The 12,244-nt window shown below is 33.3% G+C and overlaps 1 protein-coding gene across 1 annotated transcript; it reads right to left on the bottom strand.

Moving 5' to 3' along the window:
- Window positions 1–1,706: 1,706 nt before the first annotated feature.
- Window positions 1,707–12,109, bottom strand: LOC132741115 (low-density lipoprotein receptor-related protein 12-like). Its single transcript, XM_060729208.1, has 6 exons — window positions 11,867–12,109; window positions 8,718–8,875; window positions 5,496–5,586; window positions 4,499–4,639; window positions 3,187–3,404; window positions 1,707–2,553 (listed from the first exon to the last, which is right to left on the bottom strand). Exons 1-6 carry the CDS (start codon window positions 11,934–11,936, stop codon window positions 2,482–2,484), a joined length of 750 nt encoding a protein of 249 aa, XP_060585191.1. The 5' UTR covers window positions 11,937–12,109; the 3' UTR covers window positions 1,707–2,481.
- Window positions 12,110–12,244: the final 135 nt, after the last annotated feature.

The following is a 12,244-nucleotide window of genomic DNA, read 5'->3' as shown; positions in this document are numbered from 1 at the left end:
TCTGCCTTGTGTAGAATTCACCTTTTAATTACAAAATGTTTTACTTATTTTAAATACTTTCCTGTTTTGTATACACGATTTTGATGATCAGTTTGTGACATTTTTATGTCTCTCCGTGAAAAGTGTTGTTTGATTCTAAAATTGATGTCTTATTTATATTAAAGAATAACTCCGGTTACATGATTAATGAATGTTCATCTTTTCCAAAGAATGGCTTTAAATTCAAATCAAGTTAAAAAGGCAAACATGTTCATGGTTAAGAAATTTATTTGTGGAAGAGAAAGCATTTTAGTTTGAAAGAATTTCAACGGTAAACTGCTCAGAGATGAATTTTCAAAGTTTATCTAAAAAAAACTTTTAAGTGTTCTTTTTAGATGAGATTTTATTCTTTTTTGCAAAACATAGTATCTACGATACTTTTATATAATTAAACAATTATGAATAATTGAAACTGATCAATGTAATGAACATTAACTCGACCGATCATTTCTTTTTTTTCAGAAGTTTTTAATATGCTCGAATTTCTTATACAAATAACATGTAAAAATAATTTCAAAATTTAAACAAATACTATTTCATATTCCAAATATATGACACCATTTGACTTCTGTTGACCTCACAAACTATCACAACTATAAACATTCTTTACAGGAAAACGTTTTTACCGAACAAAATAACATAATTGCCTTATTTTGTATTAAGAATTTTGCCGACGAAGTAAATGAGATGAAATAATAAATGAATGTGTTCTGTGCTGAACTAATGATTCAATCAAGTTTCACTGAATTGTAAGTTGCTAAATATAGCTCGTTAACAAGGTCATTTACAGATGATAGGTAGGTGATTGACTGGCTTCAGCCGAATGTTTCATTGAATCCAATACATAGCAGAGCAAAAGAAAGGTTTTTTTTATTTATGTTCTGGTAAATTGTGCTAAATAACTCAATCAAACTTCATTGAACTTTTGATTAGTACATTTGCAATGGAAAAAAATAAATATTACTCAACTTTTAATGCAAATCCCTTCATTGTAATAAACCATTGTTCGTTTATCGGCATTCTTTTTTTGATTTAAAGTCACTGAACCCAGAACATTTTTTTTTTAATCATAAATAATTTATAGCATCAATCGGTATAAAATAAAGCTTTTTATACCTCCATCCGAATTCTGTACAAAAAAAGTTCATCACAATAAAAGAAGATGAAAACATGTGCACCAAGCTTCAAGAGAAAATTGAAGACTCGGTTTGATGAATAGGCTTTGAATCGCGTATTATTCCTCACCCACATCCCTCCCTAGCACCGATTCAAGCAGTTTCACTTACACGCACTTTGACAAGTTACATACCACGTGAGTGACCAAAGACAGAAACATGTTGTTAAATAAATCAAATTAAATGAATTACATGTATAGCATACGTGGATAGGAAACAAGCGGATGATGACTTCAATGCAAGTGGTAGTAGGTTTGAGCAATGCAATATTTTTGCCTCTGACAAAAGTAAGATAAAAAAAAGTGGACTCGAGATTTGTTTTAATAAAATTCACACCAAACGAATGATTTTTCTTTCACAAATGAAACAGAAAAGATTGAGAAAAACTGAAAAGGCCATTTCATATTGAAAGTTAACTAAATATTTTTTCATTTAGGTTTTATTAAATTTCTTTATAAAACACAGGATGACAAGCAAAATAAAATATTTTAAGTCATTTTAAGCGAGAGAGATTGAGAGTTAAGCAAATGTAAAAAACAACAACAACTAATAACAGATCGTAAGTGGAGAAAAATACAAAATAATACAAATTAGTCGAAATATAAAAGATAAAAGAAAGTCAAATCAGTATGACAAATCAATGAAAGTAAAAATATGAGAATAAAATATAGTTTTTAAAAATTTATAAAAAAAATTCGTAATTATTTTGAAATGTTAAATTAACATTGGTTCTTTAAAGACAACTGAGCTAGGACGTTAACCATGAAACAATTTCCAATTATCATGAATTATATACAATGTACTATGTGAATAGTGAAGAGTGCAGACCATGATCTTGGTCTGCACTGGTCACATGGGTAGAAACTGTTGCAGCCAGCAAGCAAAAAGCTAACATTCAACATATATGCACTATTGTCTATAACTAAAACAAATAGGGAGTTAAAATCAAAAAAAATTTCATTCGTAAATCGTTTAGTCATGCAATACAAACGCATAAAATTATATTGTTAGTAAAAAAAAGATTTTGACAGGTTATATGGCTCTATATAAAAATGGGAATGATCCGCTACGCGAGTGTTTTATTTCAAAGAAGCGTTTATAAACTACCGAATAACCTGTAACAAATTTATAACACAGAAAACTTTCATTTTAGAGAAAGCCTTGAAATTGTTTCATAATTTCACAGTTGCCGTGTCTATGGTTTATATAAACGTTACGGTCGACATTACAAATATGTACACAGTTTTATATGTACGCCTATTTTTCTTCACGTCGTGTAGTTATATCCTGTCCCATATCCTGTAGTCTGCGTCACAATAACGGGCTGATATATGCCTCGCTGAAAATAAGAATGGGCAAACTGAACAAACAGCATATCTTTTTCGAAGGTTTTAGCACCAGATTGTCCAATCTCTTACACAGTGATCTCCCTTTATCAGTACAGCGATCTGCCAAGGGAGGTAATCACTGTTAGACGTTTGCAGATTGTCGACTGTTAGAATGAGATACAGGCAAGCAGGAAACATACGAATTTTAAAGGGACTATTTTTCTGTATTTTTGTACTTGAACTAAAATGTTCATGAATTTTTTACCATTTCTAAAATGTTCCTGAATTTTGTGCCAGTACTAAATGAAAGTTCCTGCATTTTGTACCATTTCTAAAATGTTCCTGACTTTTGTGCCAGTACTTAAAGGTTCCTGAATTTTGTACCAGTACTAAAATGTTCCTTCATTTTGTACCAGTACTAAAATGTTCCTGAATTTTAATCCAGTACTAAAAGGTTACTGAATTTTATACCAGTACTAAAAGGTTCATGAATTTTGTATCAGTACTAAAATGTTTCTGAAATTTGTACCAGTCCTTAAATGTTCCTGAATTTTGTACCTGTACTAAAAGGTTATCAAAAGGTTTTCAATAAATTTATATGAAATGATATACGAATATAAATAATAAAAAAGGGGACATCTTACCTTAGAACGTCGTCGGCGTCGTGCACAGCAGACGATTGTCAAGCATGTCAGTCCAATACAACAAATGAGTGAGCCAAATACAATGCCAATGATTACTGCAGCAGCGAGGACACCAATACAGTCAGACTCATCTCCACATGGGTTGTATCCATTACAGACCAACCCATCACAGATGCAACGTCCATTTCCACAAGAATACTCACTTGCGTTACACTTTCCTAAAACAAAAAAATCGTTTGCGTTACACTTTCCTAAATACAAGCACTTGCGTTCATTTGCGTAACACTTTCCTGTAAAAACTTATCACTTGTGTTGCACTTTCCTTAAAATATTCCCTTGCCTTCAGCGATCGAGTTACCTCTTTCGGCTGTATACGGTACATCGCTCTATTGGTCCGAGCTTGTGCATGTCGCTAAAATCAGGTGTCAGCAAAGATGAAGGTTTTTTATTATCTATATATTTTGAAAGCTCTTAACCAAATATCGAAATGCAAAGATGAAGGTTTTTTATTATCTATATATTTTGAAAGCTCTTAACCAAATATCGAAATTCGGAGAATGCTATGCCATGTAAATTAATTAAGATTTCCAGAAAACTTGAAATTATAATTGTGTTTGAAACGTAGTTATATAGCAGCGTTTCCCATTTAGCGAATTAAGCGTTGAAATGGACCGTTTAATCAAGAAACAGCGATTCAGTTTAAAAAATAATACGTTTCTAGTAGATATAAGGTCTATAAATTAAAAATAAATTAAAATCATATAAAACATTAGTGATTAAAGAAAATATAGGATATTCGAACTTTCCTAACAAACTAACCAATGCTGTAATATGTCAGTAGCTGTGTGTAAATGCAACGCTATTCATTCAAATTGGGCTAAGAATCGCACAAAAACTTGATCTTCAGTTAAATAATAGTATTTTTCTTTACAACCCTTTGCTTTCTTCCATTGTTTTAGACTTAAAATGACCTCAGCGGAGGTCCTTACCAAACACAAACTTTTTCTTTAATTAAAGATTTTTATTTTTTCACAGTTGAATAATTTATCATTTATGTGAGTGAATTAGTCAATATTTCAGACAAGAATCATAGGGCGATTTGTAAGTAAGTCAATCGGTAGCAAATTCAAGTGCGCTGAATTACGAGTATGTATATTCCAAATTGCCAAAAACGGTACACTTATAGAGCCAAAACGGAAAAGATGAAAATCTTTGCATGCTCGGTTTGATTGAGTATATTCATGGCTGACGTGTAATATACAAATATGTGACGTCATATATTATCAGAACAAAGAAAAATGATAAACTGGACCTGTATGAAACTGTGTAATCACCATGTCAAAGCCCCTGCTCTGGTATTGAGTTCCGCTATGGAAATACAGGAAAAGATTGGATCCGTTCGTTACCCACACTGCATTGCTTATTGATCTCCCACAAAGATTCCCGGTTAAACCTGAATTTATAATTATATTCTTAAATCAAAAAAAAATAAAATAAATAAAAATAAAATAAGAGTCATTTTTACTGATCGCACATCTTCTTATCACTTTGTAGTCTTTGTCTTGCTTATATGTCCAATCAGAAGGCCTATCTGACTATTTTCCCAGAAAATGTTCCTAGCAGCGTTAATCAAACGTCGAGTCTATCTCAATAAACTCTTACAAAACGTTCGTCAACAACTAATTATGTAAGATGCTAAAAAGAAATTATGCAACGTCTAAAACAACTACACTTGGACTTACGTCCTTAAGTTTTTTTAAATGTTTTTTTTCTATCTAACTAACGTCTAACTCTTATTTACTTATTTTCATCTAAGTTAAATGACTCACAAATATAGTAAATGAAACATGAAACCAAATTTCAGGTTAAAACATTTGATGCATAAACGAAAACATTTGATACATCAAGGAGTAAAACGTTTCAAGACCCAGATTCAACCAAAAGATATGCAAGAAGCGAAAAGCACTCTATGTTGCAAACAGCTAAATTCTCTGACAGTCATAGTAACTCTGGTGACCCTTCGAAGTGAACTTCGAAAAAATTAGAAGTTGAATCGAGATAAAACGACGGCCATATTATATATTCTTAAGATAATAAACCACTTGGGCAGATGTTTACTATGTAACAGTACCATTCTCAGACACATGGTGCACTGTTGCATTTACAGTAAGAATAACTCCCATTGGCCTATGGAAAATTAAAATTTCAAAAATAGTAAGGAGTAATACAAGTCAAAAATTGTTAAAATATTCATGTTAATTAATTGTATTTTGTAAGACTGTAGATTAAAATTAATGTTTAAAGGATACCTTCTACATATGAAGCATTCATACGGGATCCATCATGCACCTGTAACCAATTTGATTGACAATCTGCAGGACCATCTTCTACGTCAAATTTCTGAAACAAACATGAAATTTTGGTGAAACATTTGTTCTGCTAATACGTCTGAGATTGATATTCCCTGTCCAACACCGTTTACATTAAAGCAAATGCAGCCAATCGAGATTTATTTTTAAAATTCTGATTACAGATTCTTTGCTTGAAATAGGGATAATAAGACAGCACAAAAGTGATACTGTAACAGTATTATGCTCCTCTCGAACTTGTATTGACTGAAGTCCTGTTTTACTGTAACATGACCTGACAAGAATGGAGGCGAATATCCGCCAAAAGTATATGTATCTTGATGACATGTTTATATCTGAATGGTACAAGTACATATGTTGCTGCAATGCAGTTATTGAGAAGCTCCGCGCAAAAGAGGGGTTAATTACAGATACCTTACTGAGTTATTCATGCACAGATGTCATTTTCTTTTTAGATTAAGTACTAGTGTACATTATCCATACATCCAAGCAAGAAACGCCGCAAGTGATGATATCAACTAGTAGACATCTGATGACCAGATATTCTTATAAACTTTTCAATGGTTAATTGGAATTTACCAGAATTGTACATGTATATCATAGATGAATGGGCGGACGAAAGGAACATTGGTATACTTGCTAGAGATAAGAATATCAAATGTATTTTCTTTGGAACATACAAAACAGAAGTCAAAATGAACAAAGTCTGTTTTTTTGTTATTAAAATTGTAACATATTACAAACAGAATATAACAATAGCAACAAAACGAATTAATATAATAATATTACATGCATTTTTATCATGTCAAATTAAGAAAAAGGGTTTCTTTTAATACAGAGGAGTTAAGATACAGTAGCTAAAATGTAAGTCCCAGATAAATACTGAAAGTACGAGTAGAACACACACTGGAATGAAAAATTTGTGATGAATTAAAAAAAAATCAGGATGTTTTTGTTATACGCGTTAACAAAAATAATGGTACATTAGAAATCATGAATAAATTTGCATGGCATGTTGATATAGTTAAATATTATTTATCAATGGAAGACTGTTACCTGAATTTTAGACAGATATGAGGAAATTCACTAAGATCATGTCCGTGCGAGTCAAAGCTACTTGACATTGGTTATAAATAAAGAGTTATTGTTAATTGATTTATTGTGAGATCAATCTACTATTTTCCTGAATCGCTTCAAAATCCTCGTCCAGTTTTAACACCGCATTTAAAAATTGCAGACCAAAGTTTCTAATGTTAAAATGTCACAGTATTCGGCAAATCAACATTCCACTGAAACCACCATAAAACCGATTGCCTTTAAACAAAATAGAATCAACTTCTTACAGCAAACATTCCAGAAATCAGGGTCAATTGTAAAAAATAATATTCATAAGTGCAATCAGAAAGCAGCTATTAATTTACTTGGAAAAAAACTACGGACAAATTAAATTTGAAGTCTGGTCAGTTTAATCTGTATCTATATATATTTAAAGGCTTTTAAGACCCGTTGATGTTCTTGTGTCATGTTCTTTGTCCGTTTTCCGTTAATATTTTGTTGTTTTGTCTGCAGTGTTCTTGTTGTATGTTTCGTTACGTTTCTGTTCTATTTCTTCTATCCGTCTTACGTCATTCATACTGAAATCTCGAGCACTTGGTTTGTAGGCAGAGAAGTATCTTTTTCTGTCTTCTTGTCTATAATGTTAATGTTATGTCTTCTATTGTCTATCCTATCAAGTTTGTCCGTTTCTTGTCTTGTCTTCTGACAGTAATTTGTAATGGTCTGCTCCATATAGTTATTTATCAAGTACTGTTTTGTGTTTTCCGTTTTGTGGTTTGTCTTGGTGCTATTCAGTGTCCTTTGGAATACTTAAGTTAGGAATGTTGTATATCCTGTTAATTCTTTTACTGTCTGTATTTGTTAACATATTCCGTTGTTGCGTTTTATGTTAGTACTTGTATTATTGGTCCACATTTCCTGTTCCGTTCAAGTGTCATCTTATCTGCATCGTTGATGTCCCTGTATTTTGTACCATTATGTCATCGAATTGTTCTCTTGTCTGTATCGTTCATGTTCTGTGTCTTGTTCCATTAAGTCGTTCTCTTTGTCTGCATCGTTCAGGTCGCTGTGCCTTGTTCCATTGAGCCATGCTCTTGTCTGTATCGTTGATATCCCTGTCTCTTGGTCTATTAAGCAGTCCCCTTTTCTGTATCGTCGATGTCCCTGAGTCTTGTTCCATAAAGTGTCTTGTCTGTATCCTCGATGTCCAGTCTTATTTTTCTGTTCCGTTTTGTGTCTTTTTTCCTGATAGTTTCTTTTTTGTACTCACATATATTTGATTGCAGTTTCGTGTCTTGTCGTCTATTCGATCCATAGAATCCTCCATTTTGTTGTTCTCTGTCGAGTGACTCTTTTATGTATGTCTATTTGTTTCGTTATGTCTCTCTCCACTTTTCCATTAGGTCTTTGGAATTGAATTCTGGTCCGTTTAATTTGTATCTGTATGTTTTAACTATTAGTCTCTCTTTGTATGTTCTATTCAGTTCTGTCAGTCTCGTAGTCAATTCTTTCTTTAAGTGGAGTAGCGGGGGATCGAACTCACGACCCCTTGTTTGGTAGGCAGACAGCGTTACCACTGCACCATAGCGCCCGCTCTGAATAATAACGGTTTTTGTAAGTCCTTTATACACCATTACTCCAATGGCTAACAAAAAAGGTAGTGCAATTAAATTTTAACACCTTTACTTAGGAAGCCAACCCACGTGGCTTTTAGTATACCGTAAAAGAGAATATAACTCTAATTAAGTAATATTTTATAGACAACTTTGCTGTTACTTTAAGATAATCTTGTTTGAAACCGAGACTGAATTTCGAAATTTTCAACAGCTGCTATGGTATCGCAAGAACACGTACCAATCTCCCGATTTCAGACATTAAAGGCGAATAATAGGGCTATTTTGCACAATGAAACGTTCCATGAAAAATGATCGTTAACACTGCAATAATGCTAGAAGCACTGAATGTAACGCCTTAATTAAATCAAATTCTATATTTTGAAGGCTTTTCGGACCTCGGTGGAGTTCCTTTGTGAAGAGTATGCAACAAACACGTTAAATATAGTCAATAGTTGTCAAGCTCTTATTCATTAATTTAAAGCACTCTTACCCTGAAGAAAAGCATAAACTGCTCATTGTATTTCGATGTAGTTATTAGTAAAGTACAGTCCATGCTTGGTTGAAAAACATGACTTGATGTTAATTTGAGCCGGATAGATCCCGTGTCAGTAAGGTCTAAACTGCCGCCACATTGTTCATCCATATAATCTGTAAACAAACAAAAATAGAAAAAATGATATATATATAATTTAGCAATGTACAGAAAGAACAAATCGCCTATAAAAAACACACAAAAAAACGACAATACAATGCGGACCTCTCCAGGCCTTATACCTTGAGCCTCTGAAATGTTTACACATTATCGTCGGTCCAAACAACGATAATTTCATGCGGGCATCTCAACCATTTTCTTGGGGTTAGTGCTTTGTGCCTTACATTTTAATACTGTAACAAAGTGCCTTCAAACTCTTGCAAGGCCTAATCCGCAGCGGAATCAGACAGATGGTTTGACACAGGAGAAAGGTGTGGGTTATTTTTTTTTTGCGAAAATTTATACACTAACAAATCACCGATCAAAAAAAAAAACAACACCAAACAATAAAACCAACAAAAAACACCCCCCAAAAAAAACAACAACAAAAAACAAACAAACAACAACTTGGAACTATTTTTCTTCAAACGATACCATGATCAGTAAAATAAACAGCTTAAGATTCCATTTATACGATTAATATATGTTTCATCAATTTTCGTGAATATATGTATAGCAGACAAACATTCCATACACACGTTATAAAATCAGCATAAATCTTCATTACATGAAGATAATTTTACCAACAAATCAGTACACTATGTATATCATCCTTATGTGAACAAAATACACTACAAAAAATTAATTTCCTTGACATATACAGCAGGACTTGATTTTGCTATCTTCGGACAGCTTCAATACTATCTATCTTCTTTTTTGGTGACTAATTTTACATCGTTATAATTATATGAAAACTTCACCACTGAGTTATTTAAAACTTAATCAACCATATACCAGCATTTAACATTTAAACATGAAAATAGTAAAACAGACTCGTAAAAGTACTTCATTATATCAGTTCATATCAAGGTAGTGTCTATTATAATATATAATATTTTAAATGAAATGGTATTATGTCTGTGAAACACGTGCAGTTTTCAATTCATTTAAACTGATATGTGTAGAATATATTTACGATATTATATTATTATTATATTACAGATATTATAAAACACCCTGTATTAACGCACAAAATTAAAGTGACATTATGCTCATTTTTTTCGTTGTCAGGTCGTGCTTAATTGATTTAATATTTCGAAAGATTGACTATTTTAATAGTCATTGGCCAAAAAAGTAATAATTAAACATGGAAAGTCAAATATTAAAACTGCCTAAAATATAAACAGACTGTCGCACTCTTTTTATCATTTGAACGTTTAAGGTACATTTTGAAGAATATTTATGAAATTTTCCATGAATCACGTAAGAGGTTATAGATTATTTCTATGAAGTGGAATTACAAATTAGAAACAATGTCAAAATATTAAACTTTTTAACCTGCTACACAATTTACACTTAAAAATCAGTCACTTTAAACAATTTTCCTTTTTCTTCGGTTTTAAATAGATATTGGTAAAAACTAAACTACTTTTGCTTTATTATAAATCATTTGAAATCTCAACTAAAGTTATTCACCTGAATGTACATGTAAAGTCTTAAATTAGTAACGATATCAAATAGCACTGCCATGCTACAATGTATATAAAGTATTTAATATCTGTCCTTTAACTAGGTGCCTATAAAGCAGTCTGTCTCCCGTAAAGAAATCTCTGAGCTTAAAATCAGATCTCAAGTTTTGATTGGACAGAAACTAGGACAGAATATTCATTAACCAATGAAAATCCTGAGATCTGAGACAGAAGTCAGGAAAGAAATAATAACCTCGAGGCTAGTTATCCGGAGTGAGATTTTTTTGTATATATATTTTCACTCGCACGATCTTAAAAATATCTAAAAATTAACCACTTCTTAAGCCTAGGTCACAAATAAGAAAATGCCGCCGGGCGGCGTCTGTTTCTCCAAAAAATCGCAATATCGGCCGGCGTCTATCGTCAGTGACTATCGGACGGCAGCAGCTGAAAATTTTGCTCATCGGGCGGGCGCCTTCGAGTTTTAAGTAATACTTAAAAGCTAACGGCGGCCGGACGATAATTTTTGGGGTCACTGAGTATAAATATCATCGAGCGGACATCGTTCGGACGCCGGGCGGCGACCGGGCGATGATTTTTTTTGATCGGGCGATTTTTTGTTCTACTAAAACAGCGTCCGATTTAAAAGGCGTCCGGGCGGACATCGGCCGGGCCCCGCCCGGTGCCTGAATAGAGCTTAGTAGTCAAACGATTATCGCCCGGTACCCGGACGATTCATGTACAGGCACAGGACGGTCATCGTTTTGTCATCCGGCGACCGGGCTGCTTGTGTTTGTTGTAATTTCAGCTTGAAGAAGTTGTAATTGCCTCAAAAATATATTTGTGAATTTCTTTTGAATACTAGTAAACATGAATTTTTTCTTCAATGTCCATGCGAATGTCTGATTGATTTTCGCCTTCTACGGCCTCGATACTGGCCGTTGGTGACTCGTTGTCAACAACACGGACCAACTCCTTGGCCTTCCCCTTGGGTTTGGCAGCTGACTTCTTTGCTGGCATAATTACAACTGGCTGATTTATCTAGGATGTCATTAAATGTAAAGTCATTGTCGCCCGGCGCCCGCGCGGCAACCGTCCGATTCCCTTTTAAATCGCACAGGCGCCGTACGGACATCGGGCGGCGACCGCCGGATCCGTTCAATTCTTTCTGTAAAATCCACTCGGCAAAAATCGCCCGACGACTGTTTCATTCGTGACCACGCAAGGTATCAGATTTAAAATCGCCCGGCGTCCACGACATCAAAAAATCTGCCGATTTTATAAAAATCGTTTAATCGGACGGCGCCCGTTTTATTTGTGACCTAGGCATTAGTGAGATAAATTCCATATCTTCTAAAATCAAGCAAAATTTAATGTTCTATATTCAATAAACAAAAATATATGACATGTTTACGCACATAACATTATATTTTTACTTGTAAGACCACAAATCAAACTGAAACAAACAAAAAACCTTACATTTTGGTAAAGCTGAAACGTTGGTACACCAGTGAGATGACACAAGAAACATCACAACCAAAATCTTCATTTTTGGATATTCCTGATCCTTACATATAAACTTAAGATATCACACTCCGTATAATGTAAAAAGCTGGTCGTAAATATTACGCGTTATGTTTTATTCAAGCATTGATAAATGTATGTTTACTATGATATGACAAAATTGTACAATGTAGTTTATTTTAAACCGGACTTTACCACAACACAGTATTAAATTTAAATGTGTGTCATAAACAGAAGGTTTGCACGTGATTTAAACCAGGAAGATAATTAACTGATGTCAAATATCTTCCTTATTCGTTTTTCTTTCGTCTGCATCGGTTTCATAAAAGCTTA

Source organism: Ruditapes philippinarum, unplaced genomic scaffold, assembly GCF_026571515.1.
Source record: "Ruditapes philippinarum isolate M1 unplaced genomic scaffold, ASM2657151v2 ctg2647_1_1_1_1, whole genome shotgun sequence".
In the NCBI taxonomy this organism is placed as follows: domain Eukaryota; kingdom Metazoa; phylum Mollusca; class Bivalvia; order Venerida; family Veneridae; genus Ruditapes; species Ruditapes philippinarum.
The sequence above is the reverse complement of the archived record's forward strand: the minus strand, read 5'-3'. Positions and strand labels throughout refer to the sequence as shown.

What these genes read in the sequence shown, in the direction of transcription:
- LOC132741115 (XM_060729208.1), bottom strand. Translation starts at nt 11,936, where the DNA reads ATGAAGATTTTGGTTGTGATGTTTCTTGTGTCATCTCACTGGTGTACC. An exon ending in GAATGCTTCATATGTAGAAG is followed by an intron (nt 4,640 to 5,495) that starts GTATCCTTTAAA and finishes TTATAAATTCAG; the next exon opens with GTTTAACCGGGAATCTTTGT. An exon ending in GATTACACAGTTTCATACAG is followed by an intron (nt 3,405 to 4,498) that starts GTCCAGTTTATC and finishes TTTTTGTTTTAG; the next exon opens with GAAAGTGTAACGCAAGTGAG.